The sequence below is a fragment of the Rhipicephalus microplus genome, chromosome X (genome assembly GCF_043290135.1).
Source record: "Rhipicephalus microplus isolate Deutch F79 chromosome X, USDA_Rmic, whole genome shotgun sequence".
Taxonomy (NCBI): domain Eukaryota; kingdom Metazoa; phylum Arthropoda; class Arachnida; order Ixodida; family Ixodidae; genus Rhipicephalus; species Rhipicephalus microplus.
The window spans coordinates 307,217,365-307,240,155 of record NC_134710.1 but is presented as its reverse complement, the minus strand read 5'-3'; the positions used below and the strand labels follow the sequence as shown (position 1 = coordinate 307,240,155).

Here is a 22,791-nt window from a genome sequence, read left to right as displayed (position 1 = left end):
CATGAAACAATGCTGTCTATGGTGATGCCATAGTGGAGGGCTCCAGATGAACTTATAGACATTGCTACAGCACTGCTACATGACTTTCGCGCTCGTTTCATGTCCTCTAGTCCACAAGAAGCTACACAAGAAAGATGGCAAAATGACAAGGCTCTGCCTAAAAATGAAATTCGCATGAGTCATGCCATTAAGCTTTTTTTTTAATTCCAGTCTCGTCAACATGCAGGAGTACAATGTGCAGACAGGCTTTGTGCTAAACCAGCTCAACTAACAGACACTCACCAAATCCAGATTGTAAATTATGCACTGCCACGGATTAGCTCTACACAAACCAATGTCCAGCTTGCCAGGCACGGCCGATACAAGGCATGTAGAAGAGAGCTAGCACACACTGGCAGGAATGCATGTGGTATAGAAGGCAGTGGTACGTATAGGTTCGTACTACACTTAAATACATAAGCATAGGCAACTCAGGCACACAGCGCAGTATACCTGTGTAATACACTGGGCATAACCTCACATATTTGCAATAGAAAATGCATTAAGCAGATAACCATTGATTGAGACTGGCACAGCAAAGCTGAGATGAAACACTTATTGTGTTTTTTGAGTTTGTAGACACAGAACATTTGTTTAGCTCAATCTTTACAGTAATAGTATAAATGCTAACATTCTTAAAATCAGAAAATCTGCTTAGGATGGTTGCTGGTGCTGTTCTCACTAGTTGCACAGCAAAGAAAAAACCATTTTTGGAATTTTTCAGACACAAAATTGTCAATTCCCTACCATATATATATTCCCATGTGGCTTCTAGATATGCACTCAGATGTATATCGTATGACCATATGAAATCTTAGGGCGTGGGTCTGTACATCTCATGGGGTTTGTTCTTCATACTCGTTGGTGATTTCAACGTCGATATCGCAGACATGACCAATAATTGGCTTATCCAACATGCGGCTTCTAGGTATGCACTCATATGTATATCGTATGACCATATGAAACCAAACATATTCGAGAAACATGCACTGACCTAGTATTTGCAAATTTTCCCACTGCAACCCATACAGGAACTGCTCACCCTTCATTTCATAAACCATAAAGCCGTCATAATGAAGGGACATTGCAAGCCATCCATTGTCTCTAACAACAAATAAAAGTTGCTTTCTATATATACACATACAGTGTTTCTCATGATGTCTTTACATGATGATCGACTGGGCGAATTACACACGGCAGATTCACGGTTTTACCGATAATTCTCTCCCAAGCTTCGCCCACTCGTCATCATTCACCCCGTGAATATGCTGTGATTTTTTCAGGGCTGCGACTGATTTTCAACACAATCTGTATATGTAACCTGTCCTGGATTCGAAGCAAAGGAGAAGGAGAGGGCAACTACAAAAACAGGTGTGGGTGAAAAGGGACAATGAGAGGCTGCCACCACGACAAACTGGGCGAGTCAAAAAGGAAACAGGTAGTCCGGAAAAAGAAAACAAAAAGGAAGGGGTGGAGGGGGGTAGATGTTTCACTGAATTATGGTTGTTGGAAGGAAGCACTGCTTAAAAATGGTAGGTTAGAAATTCCCAGAATTTACCGAAAGCAACGGCATAACATTTTAATTAAGCAGGTCACAACTTTGACAACCTTAAACTTTACATCCTTCGGTTAGACTTCCGGTACCTAAGAGACGGGAAATATACCCGATTCACATACCTGATTCACAAGTTCAATAAATCCCAGCCAGCAGGTATAACCATCTCAGATGGGGCTCTTGAATCCATTTAATATGGTGCGTACACATTGAAAACCAATGAGTGTTAAGCCCTTCTTTTACTAATGTTAACCTACAATCGTTAAGCTGTGTTTTCTTCTGACAATCATATTTCAGCAAAACATGTACTCCCCTCCCAACCCCGCCACCTTATTATTTTTTTTTTCTTCTTTTCACAGAATACCCCTTCACTTTTTTCACTCGCCCAATTCATCAGGGTGGCCCTCTCATTGTCTTCTGCATGCACCCCTGCTTTCACAGTTGCCCTCCCCTTCTCCTTTGGTTAGATTGGAGAAGAGGGTATCAAGCATGTTTGCATAAGCACTAAGGCAATCAGTTGCAGCCTTGAAAAATACAAGTGCACTCATCAAAATGCCTGCTCGAACGTCTGCCCCCTCCCATTTGCAATTTTATCATCGCAAGCTTCCATTTTTCATTTTTTTTTTTCATTCTACAACATGCAGTGCAATAACATTTGGCTTCGCTTTCACAGTAGCTGTGACTAGAAATTGGCAACGCCTTCTGACTTTGTTAAAAAATTTTTACAGTTTTTATGAAAATCAAAAGAGGCGCCCTATACGGGAGACTTGCAATTTCATGCCAAAAACAGCAAAAAATCATTTGCCTTTTCCTTTGTAATGTTGTCATCAACTACACAGGTGGGCCCCAATACGTACAAATGAGCCTGATAGGTAGTGCATAATTTCATAATAATGAAAACATTCTCGGTAATAGCATTATTGAAAATATTCAGTTAAACAAATGATTATACATATCTGTGTTATCAAGAAGCCTGAAAAAGTTCACAATTAGTTCTTTTGCTCTATATAAAGAAGGTCACCTGCTTAAAGTTCCATTTTGTCTTGTATTCATAAGAGCGCCCTGTGTAACACATTTATGCTTTTTCAAACACTATGTTCCTATGTCAATCATTTGTCTCTTAGTGAGTCTGCTATGACAGTACTTACTAATCCATATCATCATATTTTATACGACTGTTACGAGTGCCAGAACACAATAGTTTTTTCTATGCACATTGCAAGATGGATGCATTGGTAAACGTTATCTACTTCAGATTTGTCTAACTGAAAGCACATCAAACTGATTTGATCGATATGTGGGGTTTAACGTCCCAAAACCACCATATGATTATGAGAGATGCCGTAGTGGAGGGCTCCGGAAATTTCGACCACCTGGGGTTCTTTAACGTGCACCCAAATCTGAGCACACAGGCCTACAACATTTACGCCTCCATTGAAACTGCAGCTGCCGCAGCCGGGATTCGATCACGCAACCTGCGGGTCTAGCAACCTTAGCCACTAAACCACAGCGGCGGGGCGAAAGCACTTCAAACTGCGCATGGTTATGAAGCCAAGGTCACATGCACATCAGGCATAGGTCGGCAAACTCACTCATGAGTCGATGCAGTCAGGCTCAGATCAACCCACGAGTCTAGTTTGAGCCCCAATGAAGCTAGATGAGCAACATTCTGGCGAGTTTGAGTGAGTCTGGTTGAGGAAAATTTTAGTGAGTTTGAGTCAGCGTGAGCCCTTGAGTGAGTCTGAGTGAGCTACACCTTTTATTACTGACCTATGGTCGTATCTACTTTCCTAACAGCATTCCTATCAGCCTTGTATGAGCTTATATTTGGACTCAAGTCTACTCACACACATCTCCACGTACTAGCTTTCATGTGCCACCTCAATGTTTACTGATCATAGACATGAGCTGGAATGAGGGGAGGTACAAATACTCCCCCCAGTGGCGTAAATCTAGAAAAATCGCGAGGGGGCACCCAAATCTTGCCATAATGGCTATTTTGTGTTTACAAATGTAGGTTTTATTTTTTTTAATTATATAACAATTAAAATCATATGTATAGATATGTAATTACAAAATAATCATGGGTTCTCAGTTCATGTAATTGCATTGTTCTATTGAGTTTTCTTAAAACCAGTCGAGCAACATCCGTGATTAAAATAATTTTACACTGTTTAAGTGAATCAACACAAGTACAAGCTACAAAATAACCAGGCATTAAAAAAGTTGAATGCACTATACTTAAATGTCATCTAATTCAAATACATGATGTCGAATAGTTAAATCTCAAAGAGGGACACTTGTAAAGGGTGCCCCTCCCCCTGTGATTTACGCCAGTGCTTCCTCCCCTCAAATCTTTCGCAGGACATCCCTGATAGGTATATGTCGTGTGAGTCGCATATTTCATAACAAAATCCTTACTGAATTGCAACAACTCATATTTCGTATTTGAAACCACAAGATAAAATGGCATATTGTAGAGCACCGATTACGTGAGATATTGGCTTTGACCCTTTAACTACTTTGGACGAGCAAAGTTCGTTCTGCCCCAACAGTCACCAAACTGCTTTGGACGAGTAGAAGTCGTCCTAGTGAAATAGGTACTCCCCTATCGTTCAGGTGGAAAAGCACGCATTTACGAGTTACAATTTGTGTCAACCACTAAATGGCAGCATTTGCTCGAGGATTTAGTTTTCTCCTGCAGCTGTAGCGTGGTATTCGTATGGAAAGACGGCGTGTGGTAGCAACCACCCACGCATATATAGCTGGTTCGTGAACACGAAAAAGAAGCTATATGTTTTCGCCATCTTCTTTAGGTGATGACAATTCCAATACACATATTCATCTATCTTGTGTCCAGGAGTGAAGACAGAGATGAAGGTGAATGAGTAGCTCCTCTGGTGATGATGAAAAAGACGCGAACACTGCGAGTGCCAGCCAGTGAAGCCACCTTGCGTTAGTCCGCAATTTGAAATTTTCCACACAGCCCCGTAGCTTCCAGAGTGAAATACCCCAAGGGTGCTTAGCGTACACAAGTGAAGAAAGATATGGCATCAGTAATTGTTTTGTTTATAAGCTTTTTAAACTTTATTACCACCAGGTAGCTGGTTTCCTATGTATTGTTCAGAAACAAGCTTTATGCCGTGGATTTGACTAAGTAAAGTATGTGGTGAAAATATTTTTTCAACACCGACTAGCTACTTTTTAGTACAATCAGGATCAAAATCAGCAATAAGAAAATTAGGCACTTTCTGATCAGAAAATGTTTTTTAAAATGAGCAGTTAAGGGGTCAAACAGTGTTCACACCATGATCAAAAAAGCTAATTTTATGCCAGCAGACTCGCGAGTTCACTCACTCAGGCCCACTCAGACTCAGATCAAGCCGCGTGTCTTAGCCTAAATGAGTAGGACTACGCAATATGTTGGCGACTTTCAGTTCGAGTACGTCTGGTCGGGAGAAAGTTTAGTGAGTTCAAAATTTCGGTGAGTCTGAGTGAGCATCAATTGTTTTGCCAACCTGGACAACAGGTACCAGACTGTTAGATGACAAGTGAGAAGCATACAGCTGCATAACAGACAAACACAAATGTACCAACAGCTGTCAAATTTCAAGTAGTTATTATTTTAGTGAAACGCAGCATTGACAGAGAGTCTATAGATATACTTTGCATACTGCCGGCACAACAAAGAACAACAAAGTTGAGTTTACCAGTGGAAATTGTTGTTTCACACTGCCAAACTATTCTGACATCCTGTGGCACTGTTCACATATCAAAATTCAGCAGGCAACTCAATCTGCACCATCACGTGAAGTACTAATGCAGACAAAAACGTATGCGAATGATTTCACTTTTTATCCTGATCAGAATGTGGCTGGTGTAGTCAGCAGTTGAATTCAAGCCCTTGTTATAATTTACACCAGGATGTTGTAGCCACTGAACCTATGTAGCCCACCATATTGAATAAAAAAAGTCACAGGCACTCATACTTACTCATTCTGATATGCTTGGAACCTTCATAAATGATCCATTCGTAAACCTCATCCATGACGCAGATCACATTGTGCTTCTTGCAAAGCTCTGCAATCATTTCCAGTTCTTCCCTGGAGAAAACCTGCCCAATCAATATTATAAGCTGACGTTAGTTTCTGCTTTGATAAAATGGCATGACAAAAAAAAAGATGTCTTGAGAAAGGGGTATAACCAATCAGCTGGGTGTGATGCTCATTGATTTCATGACTAAGACTTAAGCAGTGTGATTTACAGAACCACAACCTAGCAACATTGGAACTGTTTTGCGATAAAGCAATAAATAGCAACACCCTACAATAAATGTTTGTACTAACACAGCATCAAGAGAGTAAGTAAAGCACAATTATTTCATTACCTCGGAATACAAAATGTGCAGCAAGTGTCACAATCTCCAATATGTAACTGGTACTTCAAAACTGCATAGTCTCAAAGAAACCATGAACTTTATGAGGCAGCTGAAAGATGCGGTGTTGTACACTTTTCGGCATGAAGAACTTTGGTAAGATGCAATTTCCATCATTGTAAAGAAAAGCACTCTCAGACAAGATGCTTCATAACAGCACAAGACAAACCTAGGTGCTCTGTTTTGCAGTCTCTTTTAAAGGACCAATACAAAATCCCTGCAAGTGCGTCTCATAATAGAAACATTAACACAAATTGCTGCATAATTTATTATATTTTATAAAGCATAAAGAAAGTGGCTGACCTTCCCAATAGGGTTGTGTGGCGTGTTTACAATAATCATCTTAGTCTTGGAGGTAAACTTTGAGGCCAACTCCTTTGGATCTAGCACCCAGTCAGCACTAGATATCTGCCCTTGCTTCTTCTGAAAGGACAAGGAAACAGGTAATTACACAGGAGAGCTTGCAATTTCAAATGTACACCCACAGAAAAAAAAGAAACCTACAATAAGGCAAAAATACTTTTCTTTCAAGACAAAAACGTGCCTGAGCAAGCTAAAAAGTACAAAACAAAAAAGGCAAGCCAATAGTGGTTTAACTTGAAAGACAAAGTCCTCGGGTGCATTAGTGTGCCAAGTTTTTTTTTTTCTTTCATCTTGTTCTTTGGGAGAGAAGAGGCACTACCCTAGAAGATCTTCTCCTCCTTCAATGCCAACCACTGCCAAGATGCCTGAACTTCACTTACCCCACTCTACCAGCACCTTACTCTTGCAAAGGGCCCCCTAAATTTATTTTAGACTGTGCACCCATCGGGAAGGACCCGCATTTTTAGTGAGTGAGTGAAATAACTTTATTGACTCCACAATAGACGCAAGTTAACTAAGCGTCACCTGGCTAGGCCCACTCGGGGACGGTCAGGCCATCGTGCGGGCCCTCTGGACGACCAGGATATTTAGTAGAGTCTAAAGCAATGCTTGTGGTTCCAATTCCAAGTGTGTGTAGCTTGAACGAGTTCCACTTCTAGACGAGCACAGCATAGCTTTCAGCTGGTTTATGTTACACACATACTTCACTGTTTTGAATGTAATTCTTTCTCATCCTTTTTACAGCTCGGGTCACAAGCAGTTGTCCGCTGCCACCGCCGCTAGTGTCCGCAACCACATCATGCGAAATTAGGAAAAAAACCTAGCACCAATGACACAGTGGGGCTGGAACCCGGGCCCGCTGAGTGCCAGCCCAGTATTCTACCAGTGAGCCACACCGGTGCTTGGGACTTGTTGGCAAACTTGCCTTAGGCAGACTTGATGTCGGGAAAGCAATCACGTTATTATGACTTATAAAGCGTTTTAGAACATCAAAAGAACAACTATTCGTCGCACAATGCAAATAGCATAACGAGTGAGTCATCCAATGCTCTAAACTATTATAAAAGCTTGTTCTTGTTCCCCTATTAACTGTATTGCATACCCACTTCAGCCATAATTCCCCATCGTCGTCAGCCACTGCATGAACAATTGGCACATTCGTTGCAATTGTTTAGCGGATACGACGCTACTCAGAAGAATGACAAAAAATAGCATAGCAAATGCTGGCCTACTACCGAAAAAATTTCATTATTAATGCCCTAGTGGGTATCAGGCAAGTGTGCTTGCAGTAGTTACCCAATGAGTGTTTTGAAAGGCTCTGAAAGGCCGCTCTTCTAGCTTTCGCTGTGACTGTGCTGCAACTTCCGCGCAGGCCTGGCGTTTTTTTTTTTTTCTTCCGAGATTCACTTTGACGCCCCCCCCCCCCCCTTTCCTTTTTTTTTTTTGCTGTCCAACGTGCACTCGAAGATCTCAAGTCAGAAAACAGAAATGAGATACTTGGACGTTGAAAACCACACATCTATATAAAATCACTGAAGACTTTGCCATCAAAATGACAAACCCAAGAAAACTTCCCAACTGTGCTAGAATAGTGCAAAATCACAGGAGAGGTTCCCTAGACTGATATTTTCTAGCAACAAATTATGCTTAATTATATGCTAGTCTTATCCACAGGTCATAACCGGCTGATCCAAACTCAAACGTGGGTGGACCACCACTTTGAACGCACAAGCCAAGGGGGGAAAAACGTGACAGGGCATTAGCACTGGAAAAGGCACTGCTGCGAAATATGAGCCCTAACAAGTACTGGAACCACTAGACTGCTAGCAGCCTATTTAACCAAAGAAAAAGGGGGTTCTGGAAATTGAGAGTGCCCTATTTCTTGGCACCTTGTTCTCCATTTGCGGGTGCGCCAGGATCACGTGGCTTAAGCGCATGGCATGCTTGAACATGCCACTAGACACGCCTGTCCTTGGTGGCCGCCAGTGACAGTACCCTCTCCACTTAGAACTTTTTCCTGCCTGGCGCTCACTAGCCAAAGAAGAGATGCACACAGGCCTCCATAAGCGATAGACGCGCTGTTTGAGAGGTGGCTTCTTGCTTGTGCACTCGGCTGCTGCCTTTTGTATGAAAGTCGTAGCGCCGGCCGCAAACGTACACTCTGTCCATCTTGCGGACCTTCCCTGACAACCTGCAAGGCTGCGATTGTCACACTGTGCTGTATCTTTGGTTAATGAAACCATGTTTGTTGACGAACTGCCTCGAGTGTCTGTTCTGCACCGTTTCGGACAGTCGATGAACCCGGCCATAGCGTCTTTGTACGCAACGGCAGTGGCGAATGTTACGTCCCTTCTCAGTGGCTTTCCCCACACACTAAAATGCACTCTGTCCACTTTTATGAAAGAAAAGAGAAGTCAGTTTTATTGGCTCTCTAGCTACAATTCAGTGGAACTGTTTTGGTCTAACATGGCAGAAACAGAGAATTCTAAGTGCACTAGTACGTAAGAAATTGCATGTAATAATAGTATAAGCATGTTGAGTTTGGCTGGTTAGCAAATCACTGAACTTCAAGCAAAACACTAGGAACGACAGAAAAGAAATGAGATCCTTGGCTGTGTGCTCATTTTTTTTTAGCTTAGGTATGTGATCTTTACAGATGACTTTTTCTTCTTTAGCTTAGCTTGCTAGTGATCAGTTACAACTTTTGGCATTTCTATATAATAATAACTATGTAAGGCCAAAACATTCATTGTAGTTCAATGACTTCCTTAGGTAATTATTCACATGCAACTAGGCACATTATTGGTCAACCAAGATGAAGCAGGTGACACAGATTTGGGCTGTTGAGCACTAAAGAGAGAAAGAAAATATTTATTGAAACGAGGTTGGTTGAAATTGTTCAGAATTTCACATCAAAATAAAATGCTATCAGTTTCAATTCACATCATTTAAAGAGACGAAAAATACACACACCAGCTGGGAATTTCCTTTCCACATTTGAGAACTTGTAGACAGTTTTTTTTTTTTTCATGGAGCACCAACACAGAAAGGAAGACACAACGAGAACAGTGCTGCATGTGCTCTAGATCTATGCACCATGGCTGTATTTCTAGGTCAGAATTGCTGATAGCAGCCCAGCAATGTCTTTTGAACATAAGTGATTAAATCCTCCCAATTTCTAGTGAGAGCTCCTGTGAACACGTCAGTCAAAAATTATTGCACTGCATTGTAACAAGCAATTCACAATCCCCCCCCCCCCCCCCCAAAAAAAAGAAACAGTCAAGAATTTCTTGCTCTCTCCTTGGATATATGTCACCAACTACGCAGCAAGAGGCCATTGAGGCAGGCAAGAGGCAAATGGCTAAATTAGTAATAAAGAATGCCCTAGTGGACAATCTTGTAGATGATGTACCACATTGTGCAGAAAGCACAGCCACCATGAAGTGCTGCCACATGTCAGCCCCACACCTATGTGAACCAGAAGTAGAGGCCAGTATGGCCAAAGAATATGGCCAAAGAAAAAAAAATTTATCAAGATTAGACATTAACGTAACTTTGCGGCTGTCAACGGCAACATTACAAGATCGTGTCAGTTGTCAAACTGTGCCTGGGAGCGGTGCAAAAAAGTGACCCTCTGCTATCTCCACTCGTGAGGCGCTGCTGCTACGATTGGCCCAGTTGCTACTGAAGCTTTGCAAGGTGGCAGTGTGTCGCCAACCGAATGTCACTTCTCTTTGTCTCATCTCATTCTCTCGTTGCCCTCCTCTCCTTAGCACCAAGTATTCAAGAAATATCCTTTGTACTTTGTGCACTCTGTAAAAAACAGCTAATAGGCAAACAAAGAGGTCACCGACGCTTTTCGTGCGAAGTATATTACGTACACGTATAACAAGCCTATGACATAAAAATACAAATGCGCGTTTGGCAATATCCACAAAACAGGGGCTTTATTCTTTGCTACAGCTACTTTGGGACTGTTTTTTAGTTGACAATTCATTTCCCTCACAAAAAAATACTTTCGCATAACAATGAAAAATTTCACTTCATGCATGAATGCGAACATAAGGATTGCGCAGCCAAGAAGAGGAAAGCAGCACCCCTCTAGATCATCTGAAACCTTCCAGAATATGTCTCCACGCTCTTTCTGTCTTGCACTCTTTCGATCGGTGGTCGAAAGCTCGTCGAAGAGCGATACAAGACCTTCGACGGCAACTACGTCGTTTGTGGAGCACACTTGTTCCCCATGGTTAGAATTATTGCGCACTGCGTTTTTTTTTTTTTTTTCATTTTTTGTGGGGCTTAATCTGAATAGCAGGCCACACGGTGGGAAGCTTGCGCCTTTTGAGGACTATGATAAATATTTCGGGCAATTGGGAAAAATACATGATATTGCGTCTTCTTTTAGCATACACTTATTCACGTGGTATGGTGACCACTTCACCATTGACGTTCTGGATGAAATTTCGAGGTCTTCTGACTGGAAGTGCACGTCACACATGACACAAGAGGTGGTAGGTTCTTTGGCGAGCTTCGGAATGCGCACTGTCATTCTCAAAGACGTGAATTGGTCTTTGGTGGCGTGAAAAATACCTATTTTTGCTTGAAGGTCGCACTGAGTCGTAGCCACTCCTGCATTGATTGATATGTGGGGTTGGACGTCCCAAAACCACCATATGATTATGAGATAGGCTGTAGTGGGGGGCTGATGATGATGATGATTATGATGATTATGTGTGGTGTTTTATGGTGCAAGGGCCATTTGATGGCCAAAAAGTGCCAGGTCATGAGACAAGTGATGCGAACAATGATTATGATAGGTGGCTATATAAGGGCCTTAAAATTCCTCGCGCTAACGCGTGTAAAAGCATAGAAGTAATAAAACGTTGACATTGACGTGAAACATGTGCAGCGAGGGTGAATGGCGAAACGTCGTGATAGTCAGACAATGATGGGGATGTAGCCACCGCAGCAGCGACCTCTCTTCAGAGGTCGTGCTACGGAGCGCCTGGGTATATGACATTAAAAGTACTGTAGCGGGCGATCACGCCGGTGATCGCGATCATTTTATTTGTGTACGCATACCAATTCGTATGCCGAGGCACACGGCGCAAACGCGGCCAACATGCCTCACGTTATCTCTGGAGGGCCACGGAAGATGCGCAGCCACGCCCTTTTTGGTTGTCGCTTTCGAAGCCTGTTTTTCTTGGAAAATAAACTAGTCTTGTCCCAAACTTCAGGGCGTGTAGGTGCCTTCTTTTCGCGCCTCCGTGGGGCCAGTACGCTACAAAGTGGTGACCCGGACATTTGGAAAAACAGCAGCCATGTCAGACGAGGAAGGCACCTTAAGCTCAACCACAACCAACGCTTCGGAGTTAAAACTTCTTCATTTCTGGCCCAAAAACCCCAGCGTGTGGTTCAGCCAAATCGAGGCCCGCTTCGAGCTTCGACGCATCACATCACAGCAGTCAAAATACCTGCACGTCGTTTCAACACTGCCACCTGACATCGCTGACGCTGTAGACGATGTGCTCGCCTCCACTACATCGGAGAAGCCCTACGACGAACTTAAAAGCACCGTCCTGAAACGTCTTGAGGTGTCCGAACAGAGCAGGCTGCAACAACTCCTGTCTCATGAAGAGCTCTGTGACCAGCGTCCCTCACAACTATTTCACCGAATGCGTCAGCTGCTGGGCCAACAAGCGTCAGAGGAGCGTCAACATCCATTGCTTCGCGAGTTGTTTTTGCAGAGACTGCCACAGTCAACACGGATGATATTCGCTGGCTCGGATGACGCGACTCTCGAATGTCTGGCTCAACTCGCCGACCGCATCACCAACTGCACTGAGCCACCAGAAATGTCTATTGCTGCAACGGGAAGGCCCGAACATGCAGACCGGTTAGGTCACTTAGAGGACAGAGTTGACCGACTGGCTGCAGCAGTTGAAAACCTCGCCCTGTCCAACAAACACCGGCCTGCATGGCATCGTTCGCCGTCCCGTGCTCGAAGCCCGCAGCACCGCGGACACTAAAGCGAGGCAGAGCAGAACATCTGCTGGTACCAACGTCGTTTTAGAGAGCAAGCCACTCGCTGCACCCATCCATGCTCGTGGACGGGAAACGCACTGGCCAGTCGCTAACGGCGGAAAGCGACACGGGCCATCGTTCAAGCCGCCTCTTCTTCGTTGTCGACCGCATCACCGGCACATGCCTCCTTGACGATACCGGAGTGGAGCTATCTATCCTACCAGCAGCAGCTCAGCATCGCCAGGGCGGCAAGTCCATTTCGAGCCTAATTGCAGTCAATAATACTGCTATTGCAGCATATGGAGTCCAGTCAATGACGATAGACATCGGACTCAGGCGTACATATCGATGGCTCTTCGTTGTGGCCGACGTCAGAATTGCCATTCTGGGAGCGGACTTTCTGAGCCACTTCAATCTTGACGTCAGCGTTCGCGATCGTCGTCTCAATGATGACGTCACTTCGCTCGCTGTTATCGGACTGAAGTCTGACCTGTCCTCATGCGGCATTTGCACTTTCAACCCAGAGTCAAACTTTCAAAAGATTCTGGCTGAATTCCCTGAAATCACCAGACCTTGGAACACCGAACTGCCAATCAAACACAAAGTGACGCATCACATTGTCACCACCGGACCGCCCGTCACCGCTAGACCTAGGAGACTCGCTGGACAAAGACATGAAGTCGCCCGCCATGAGTTCGACCACGTGCTCCAACTCGGAATTATTCGACCTTCTTCCAGCAACTGGTCTTCCGCGCTGCACATGGTGCCAAAACAAGAGTCTGGTAACTGGTGGCCTTGTGGTGATTATCGGGCACTCAATGCTGTGACAACGGCAGACCAATGTCCTCTCCCCCACATACATGATTTCAGCGCTCGCCTCGCGGGAACGACCATCTTCTCTAAGCTGGATCTGATGGCCTCTTATCACCAGATTCCAGTAGAACCAAGCGACATCCCAAAGACGGCCTTGACAACGCCTTTCGGCCTCTTTGAATTTGTTCGTATGCCGTACGGACTGAAGAACGCGGCACAAACTTTCAAGCGTTTCATGAATGAGGTCACTCACGGACTGCTCTTTGTTTTTGTCTACTTAGACAACAGAAGGTAGAGCAGCACAGACTGCTCCAGCCAGAGGCGCTGCTGGCGCAACTGCGTTCACACTTGGTGTGAATCTCGCAGGTGCCGAAAAACGTGGCACGGCACCCCGGCGCGCCACATCAGCGAAGGAAGGATCAGAATGGTTTTTTGCAGAAAACCATTGCAGAGCCTCTTAGAATGATAGGTTGAATTTAACCTCGAGTTCTAATATCTGTTTCTCTTTTTTTCCTACAGAGCATGATTAGAAGTGGGTGGGGTGATCTCCTTCACAGTTAGCGCAACAGGTTTTTAGAGTGCACTTGTCGGATGCATGTTCACAAGATGCCACTTCGAGCAGCTAGCGCGCCCTCTGCACGTTTGGGATCCCTGTCCAAAGTGCTGGCACTTGAAACATCGGCGGGGATTTGGTACATAAGGTCTGGCACGAAGCTTTCAGTAACCGGTTTCAATGGAGTCAGGGAGGTTGCTTGTTTTGAAGGTAATTATGATGTGCTTTGTTGGGATCTGTTAGTCATCTCACCTTATTGTAATTTTCTGTACTTTCACTACATTCTGTTCCTGCCATCCTTCGAGCAATTCACTTTCAGATAGCGCGAGGAGGTCATCATCAGATACAACACCATGCACTGTATTCATCGACTTATCTGGGCCCACCGATACAGGGATGTTACCAAATGCTACAAGTTTCGAGAGCTTGTCGTACTGGGTCTTGTCGCGAACTTCTAGAAGGAGATTGCCACTCCCCATCTTTGTTACTTTGTAGCCTGGGCCAATTTCATCTGTGAGAGTTTTGAAGACAATGAATGGTGAAATGGATCGGACTGTTTTCTGTTCATTATGACTGTGAATTACGTGGTACATGGGAAAGGTTTGTTTGGGCTGTGCAAAAAAGAAGCTGTCATCGGTGCGCCACCTTTTAAGGTGGCGATCAGAGAGTTTGAAAGAAGGGTTTTCCATAAGGAGTATTTATAGTTCCGCGGGCGATGGTGGCCACCTACCACTGAGCCCAACAAGACGACGCTGCAAGGTTGAATAGGAAACATCTATGTCGCCAGCCATGCATCGCCGCTATCACCAAATATACCTGCCCTAGGCAGAGCAACTACAGAAGGTTAACCCTTGCCGCCAGGAAACCAAAAAGTAAATGAAAACAGTAGAAGACGGGAAACAGTAAAAGAAAGACAAAGGCGAAGATTTAGGAAGAGAAAGATAGGAAAAGGCGACAGTTGATTTCCCCTGGATGAGTCAGCCATGGGGTGCCGTCTACGTGAAGCCGAGGCCAAAAGGGTGTATGACCCCCGCCAGGAGGCATTAAAAGGTCACTCACCAGGCCCCATACCAAATTTTAGTTACACAGTGGAAGTTGTTGGGTGTCCAATGAGGAACATCTTGCCACAAAAATTTTTCGAATCGGTTCATCACGAGCGGAGAAAACAGGTTCTTTGAAGCGGCCCGAAACGAGGATGAGAAGAGGCGAGCTTGAAACCCTTGCCGCTCCTCCGCGTAGCCTTGGCAAGCCAATCTCTTCCCCATCGTCTCAGGCTCCGACCAAGAGGTCACGTGCGCATGATGTGCTCAAACGAGTCCAACCCCCGAGCACGCAAGCGGCGTTGCTTTGTTGACCAGCGTTATTTCGTGGTCTTCTGCCTGTTTTTGCGGGATGGTTTGGAAACACTGGCTTAGACGCGGTAGAATAGATGAGCACAATGAGTGCGCAAATGCGTATGAGCGTTCCATGGCGGTCGTCTGCTCGATGGGCTGACCGCGGGTACACAAACGCATGCGAAACGCCGACACATTAGTCCCGCCTCTTGTTGCACTTCACGGGAGAAAAATGGAAAAAAGACGCTGACATTCCCTTATTGCGTCTCATTATTTATCTAGAGCTTTGTTAATCTTTTCAAGCTACAAATTACATAAACTATGCATGCCATTTTAAATAATTTTCGCCATGTCACCTGCCACTGTTTGCAACGTCAGAGCAGAGTCGTCTACATAGAGGACCAAAGTCACTGCATTGCCATGTACGTAGGGCCATTCATACACGCACATCATGCCCTCATTCTATGGGCGCGCGCCGGCAGATGGGAGGGGGAGCAGCGTTCATCTTGAAATTTGACCCATTTCCGCGGCCCATAGCATTGCAAATTTTGGCAGACGTGATCATGAACGCCTCGTCTACGCATTGCGCTTGTCAGGTCAAAATTGTCAAACCTGGTGAGTGGCCCTTTAAAGGTCCAATCACCAGGCATCAGCTAAGCCCCCAGGATCCCCTTTTCCCTGGACACGGCTCAGCCACACATGGCTAGGCGTAGGAGGGATATTACGGCCAGGTGTGGGAGGTGTCATTATATGACAACTTAAGGTCATTAGCACAACTTAAGGTCATTATACGACAACTTACGTAAATGTTGCATGATTGTTTAAAGAATTCTGTTTCCAGTACCAGCTGCCAGTTCCAGCCTAACTAGAGAAAAAATTCATTCCCATGGACTAATACAAAAATCGGCAACTTTTTCAGGAGGAGGGCCAAGTTGCATGGATCCAACTTGGCATGGGTAGTTTGCAAAGCCAGGGGGAGGGGGGGCTACTTTGCAGACAAATGGCAGGAAATTGATAAATGGCCATTGTTGCTGCTTGTTGGCCATTGTGGCCATTGTTGCTGCAGCTGAAACAAAAGCGTCTGCAATCTTGAAGCCAATGGCGGAAAATTGATCAATGGCCATTGTTGCTGCTGTGGCTCCTGCTGCTTTCAGTCTGCTGCTGCTAGTGCAGTAAAGCCGGGCAACGTTGTGCATGGCAACAGTGACGTGAGTCGGTCCGGTCAGTCCGCTTCTTGAGGCGGCTAATTTGAAGTGCGCTAACCCAATTCGGAGCACTAAAAACGTGATTTTATTTCAGAATAGGCCCTTCTTTGGCACAAAAGTAACACTATGAGGTTTCTGGAGTGCCATTTCAACAATCAACTTCGACTTAATACTTGACTTTAGTGTCCCTTTGCCTAAAGGAGGCATGGAACAGTCTATTCACTCTAAGTTGACTCCTTATATTGTCACTTGGTTTTGACGGTGAAGCAAGCACAACTCCAGCTAGTAATGATTAAACAATTTATGGGCCGAATTAGTGCCCAGAAAGAAAAGAAGTGGCACGGTCAGTGCAACAATGATAGCCTTGAGCACAATCGTTGGTTGTCGGTGATCTGGTCAGCTATAAGGCTTGTTGGCATTTATACATGTGGCATCGAAAATTCCAGCCTTATCACTGGTGGGCCATGTAATTTCCAGAATAATCGTCGTTCGCATTGCATGCAAGGCAGTGGTTACATGTGTAACAAGACAATTATATGATAACAAAAAAAGACGTGCGCATGGCAACATAAAGGTACAGAGCTTATCACCCATAAATGCTGTCTAATGGTTGCTACATATAACACCATTTCTAACTGAGCACATTACAACAGACAACAAAAGCACTGATAATGGGCATATCCTAACAAGTCAAAAGTTTATGAGAGTTATTGTTAACGGATAGTTCCGCAAGACAAATGCCTTACAGGGCGAAGAGGGATGAAGACTGGAACACCTCCGGCCATCAGGGTCATTGGCTCATAACAGTCGAAGAAGGGCTCAATGATAATCACCTGCATGGCAAACAATGGCATGTTAGTTTTAGATGCTTACCTCTAGAAGTACTAAATAGTATTACAAGAGACAGCATAAATGCTGTAGACTCCTACAACTTATCTCCCACACTTTCATTTCTTTTTTTTTTTTCTTCAAGAACTATTCAAAAAACATTAAAGAATCCTCACGCAACTACGGGTGATAAATGCCACAGCTTGCCATTTTCCCTCATTGCACCGTAAGCAGTGCCTTTCTTCAGCATGAATGTTTTAATCATGTAATATGCAGAATAAAGTGCAAATGCTTATTAATGTATAGACTGCAACATTGACCCTTTGAAGGTTCATGCCGTACGTGTACGACATGACCTAACCCTAACAGGCAACAAAAGGTTTACGTCGCACATGTACGTCACTGCCTATATTTCCAAAATGCGTGCCTTTGTCGATCATTTCTCTTACTTGGCATGTGCTGCCACAGTTGGGGAATACAAAGAATTCTTTTCATGCGCCGATGACTCTCTGTTGTTGTTTTTTTTTTTTTTTCAAAGCGGCGCACTGGCTTTTGCTATTGCATATGAGTGTGCGTGCACAGTGAAGCTGATTTCGGTTTCATCCTTTGGGTGGTTGATTGATTTGTGGGGTTTAACGTCCCAAAACCACCATATGATTGTGAGAGACGCCATAGTGGAGGGCTCCGGAAATTTCGACCACCTGGGGTTCTTTAACGTGCACCCAAATCTGAGTACACGGGCCTACAACATTTCCGCCTCCATTGGAAATGCAGCCGCTAAAACCAGGATTTGATCCCGCGACCTGCGGGTCAGCAGCCGAGTACCTTAGCCACTAGACCACCGTGGCGGGGCTCCTTTGGGTGGTTATTGCTTCTCGTGCCAGCAAAGGTGAAGGCTGTCTGGCTTACTGCTTGTTACTCTCTCATTTATAGCTCCCCGGAGTGCAATTACATCTGTTTCTGTGCAGCACAAAATTACACAAATGATCCCATTATGATTGCATTTACTGTTTTGGGGGGCCAGAAAAACTAAGTCAGTCTTGTTGGTGATAAGATAAAGAATTATTACATCATTTTCACAAGTTTTGCTTTCTCAATGGGTGCACAAACATACACTTTTTCTCCGTGCAATCTCTCACGCAATCGGCTCACACTATGGAAGTGTGCGCCGGTTGCTAAACTGCTACTCAGTCTAGCAGCGATTCTCTTTTTGTGGGCTATTTCCGAAGTGTCGAATCAGAACCCGATTCATTGGAAGTCAGTTTGTCAGACAAGGATTTACTTACGAGTTCACACTCGGATGACAATGCAGAGCGACATTTCAAAAGTGTGCATGGCAACACATTGCGGACTGGGTCAAAGGTCAAATGTGACTGTTCCCCTTTCATGTTTCCACTTGACACCGTTGATTCAGAACAAGCATCTAGCTCTGCATTAAATGTCTGTGAGCTATGTGTAATACAACGCATCATCTTTATTTTTTTTAATCATGTAAGCATTTTTTTACAATTTTGATTGATGTTACTCACAAATAAGCCATGTGTAAGAAACAACAAAAATGATTTATTCATTTTTCATCACATTAGGTTACACAAAAATATGTCAAACAATTTTTTAAATAGAATCATCTGAAGAACTTAATTCAATAATAAAAAATGCACATTTTTGAAGTGCATTTTCCAGAAAAAATTTCAACCTTCAAAGAGTTAGGCAGTAAATATGGTGGCATTAAATAACAGCCAACTAGATAAAGTATTTTGAATACCTGCATGATACAGTACCAAGGCTTTTTGCATGATGACATAACAAAGTACTATTTTTATTTTGTGACTTCATGTGGCAATAAAATTATATAATTATAAAACTAAAATAAATTATATAGTTCTTGCTTATCCTAATTGAGAAAAGCATTATTGATTATATTAATTATGCCAACATCAGAGGACATGTTCTGAGTTGGTGCAAGTTTTTTGAACCTCTGCCAGTCATGTCATACTTGCAACACTAATTAGTTCTATTTCCTTATTTTCTTATAGACCCATTATGAGTAATGAAGCATATCTGCAATGCCTAGAAAGCAAAAAAAGTTGATGTATTTATTAGCTGAAGTGGATTAAAACTAAAACTGTACCAGCCCGCCCTCACAAATTGGCTGTGGACAATATTTTTCTCACATGAAAATGATTGGCTTCAGTGCTGCAGACCCTATCATACATGCAATATTCAAGTCTAACTTTATTATAGCCAACATTTACTATTATTTATAAGCATTCACAGTAACAACAGCTCTAAAAATATCATTAACATGAGCTTTACTTATTTATACTGAGTAATTTGTCATATTAGTGCTCAGCATAGGTCGGCAAACCCACTCATAAGTCGACTCACTCCGACTCAGATGCAGCCGTGAGTTTGTGAGCTATGTTCAACACAACTCCTCATTTTCATTTTTTTAATTGTAATAGCATTTTTTTACAAACTTGCGTGAGTACCTTGAAGTATGAGTTATGAGTGGTTGCAAACAAGTAAGGACATTTTTCTTAAAAGAGATGACAACGTAACATATATTTATCGAGAACTTCCCCGAAACAGTTGGTAAGGGTGGAAGAGGAGGAGGAGCAAGTCTGGGTGGGTAATATTTTGGCAAGTTTGAGTCCGAGTGAGTCCAAAGCGCAAGAGATATTTCTTGCGCGAGTCTGAGCAAGTTCCACCTTTGTCTGCCGACCAATTGCCCTTTCACTCATCTTCAGCATTAGTATGAGCATTACCTGGATCCACGTTTATATCCAAACGTATTCTAAAAGCATCATCATTCATAAGATATTTGATTATTTATTGATGACAAATGTGACAGGCCTTGAACTCTCCTCCTCCCTTGCCAACTGTTCCAGGGAAGCTCTGGATAAATATATCTTATGTTGTCATCTCTTTCAAGAAAAATGTCCTTACTGGTTTGCAACCACCCATAACTAGTATTCGAAGGTACTATGTGAAAAGGTGTCAATAAGAGCACCAATTACATGAGACACAGGTGTTAAAGAACATTAACACCATGGTTGAAGAAGTGCATTCTTGACTAACAAACTCGGTTGTCGACTCACTTGGACTTACCCAGACTCAGATCAAGTCACGGGTATGAGTGAGTTCAGGTGAGTAATATTTTGACGAGTTTGAGTCAGAGTGAATCCTGCTCAGAAAAATTTTGGTGACTGAGTACGAGTGAGCCCACAGCGCAATCTATACTTCATGAGTAAGCCTGAGTGAGCTCCACCATTTTCGCCGACCTATGGTGCTCAGTATGTCAAGTACATGGCAAATTTCCCACAACACAGCCAAAGAGTAGCATCTCGAACTTCTTAAGTCTCCATTAGTATTTCTGGTTTGGACATAAAAACTTTCATGAACAATTTTCTTGCAGTTTTGCGCCATAAAAATGAGATTCGTGCAGTCACGACGCTGAGAAGAGAAAGGCTATCAAGGCAACACATAACTTACCTCATCTCCAGGGTTGACAAGACCCAGTATAGTGGTGTAGAGAGCCTCATAAGCACCCACTGTAACCAGAACCTCCTTCAGAGGGTCAATCTGGCGACCTGTTAGCCGAGAGTACATCTTTGCCAATGCATTGACCAGCCGCAGATGACCCTGCAAGAAAAGAAAAGCTGAATGTTAATATGTATGTCTCTCAGAGGATTAGCTATCCTTACTACTATTTTTATTGGCCAGTTGCCTTCCCTCAAGAGCTGCATTTAGTATAAGGACAGGGCAAGCTAGTGTCTCTATCCTTATCCTCCTCCTCCTAACTGTTGGTTGTGTTGGCTAATTCAACTCAAAATGTAGCCCTGGCTTTGTGCATCACACAAATGTGCAACGAGGGACAAAAGCAAAGGTGCCCAAGACAACAGGTTTAAAAAAAAACCGTAATTCTCACCAAGGCAAAGAATACTGCCCAAATTTAAAAATATCAATGTGCAGTAGTTTTTGCAATTCACTGAGTTATATATATAATAAATCAAAAAGCTCATGCATCAATAACAGAGCAGAAATTCGCATTTGCCACAGTTCCCACGTTTTGGAGAGCTTAAGAGCAGGCATTTATAGTGGACTCATTAAACGGAACCTGAAGGGACCGGGAAAATATGTTCCTTTTAGCAGGAGTTCCGTGTACTGAGAGATGAGTAGAGGTGCAGAATACAAGTACGAAACCAATCATATCAGAGGCAGTTGTTCCATTGGAGCAGCAGTTCTGTAACAGATTTCCATTCACTGAGAGTCCACTGTATTTTAGATGTAAGGTTAGTTCTCATTAAGTATTTCTATTCGTGACAAATGGGCTACAAAATTTTGCCGTTGTGTCCTTTTCATCACTGTAGTTTCTTACTCAGTAGTACTTCCCTCTTAATCCTAGAAATGCCCCACAAACTAGCCAAATCATCCATGCTCCTACTGACTGTCAGGGAAGCAACTACAGTGAACTCTACGTAGGACGAACCCCACATTAACAAACTTTTCAGATTAACAAACTTTTTAAAAAATCCTGCGCCGACTGCTAATAGTTTCAATGTAAAATTATTTCACTACTACGTACTTCAGAATACCAAAATTTCAGAATAACGAGCCTTAATTTAGTTCCGCATTATATTAACGCCTCAGTACTGCGAACTCATGTTATAAAATGCGTCGCGACCACCGGAGCAGCACGCAAGCAGACGACAAAGCGAACGACCGCCTTGCTTCTCGGAAAACGCACGACAGTGCGGAGGGAAAAAAAAACGAAAGGGCGACTTTCTTCTCTTTCTTTTTGTTGAAACGCCGACGCTGCACGTTCACAAGCCCAAAGGCGAGGAAAGAGGGCAACATGGGAGGGCAAAGTCAGTGAGGCAGAGTGGAAGTTGCGGTGCAGGAAGCATGGACGCGGAAAACCTGAGACAGCGAGGGAGCAGAAAACGAAACGTGAGGCATTTTCTTTTTTAGCGCTTTTTTTTCTTTAGAAGAGGCGACGACAGCAGCTACGCTTCGGGTTTTTCTTTCTTTGTCACTTCTTCATGTGCAGTGCTCCGAGAGGCCTGGTTTATCAGTCGTGTTCATCTATTTTCGGCGATTACTTATCGCAAAGCAAGTCGGCGTTCATGCTGCGGTACTACTACAAATGAGTTTATCTTTACTTGCGATGAAGAAGCGGGAGCAGTTCTTGCTAAGCGAGACAGTGGATATTCTTCAGCGACTAGAAATCAAAAAGTAGGCTGTTGTGACCAAAAAACCAAATTGCACCACAGGAATGTAGATTAGCTGGAGGCCTTCGCGCTGCAAAGTTTGTGCTGCACGTGTCAAAACAAAAAAAAAAAATCACAGGTTTCTTTAAAGTAAACATGCATTTTTTTGGTGTTCACTAGTGCATTTGTTTTTTCTCGTGAAAAGCGAGTTCAAGGACCCACAGTTGTAAAGGTAAGCCGTTTGGGTCCGTGGAAAATAAGTATTTATGGTTAATTTTTGGCCTTTCACTATAACGACCTTCCAAAATAATGAACTAATTGCCACAGCCCCCTGAAGTTCGTTATACCGAGATTTCACTGTACTGCCTTGACAAAGACAAAGGATACTCACTTTTTGAAACACCAACTACACTGATGTTCTCTGTTCAA

The 22,791-nt window shown here is 43.5% G+C and overlaps 1 protein-coding gene across 3 annotated transcripts in view; it reads right to left on the bottom strand.

Annotated features, from left to right (window-relative positions):
- Kyat (Kynurenine aminotransferase) overlaps positions 1 to 22,791 on the bottom strand; it is a 95,003-nt gene that overhangs the window by 37,632 nt on the left and 34,580 nt on the right. For all 3 annotated transcript variants that reach the window (XM_037413794.2, XM_037413795.2, XM_075879475.1), the window contains 4 exons: positions 20,645 to 20,794; positions 17,068 to 17,154; positions 6,333 to 6,452; positions 5,588 to 5,708 (listed from right to left, as the gene is read on the bottom strand). In XM_037413794.2, coding sequence (XP_037269691.2) covers positions 5,588 to 5,708; positions 6,333 to 6,452; positions 17,068 to 17,154; positions 20,645 to 20,794 — 478 coding nt within the window. The remainder of the gene's footprint in view (positions 1 to 5,587; positions 5,709 to 6,332; positions 6,453 to 17,067; positions 17,155 to 20,644; positions 20,795 to 22,791) is intronic.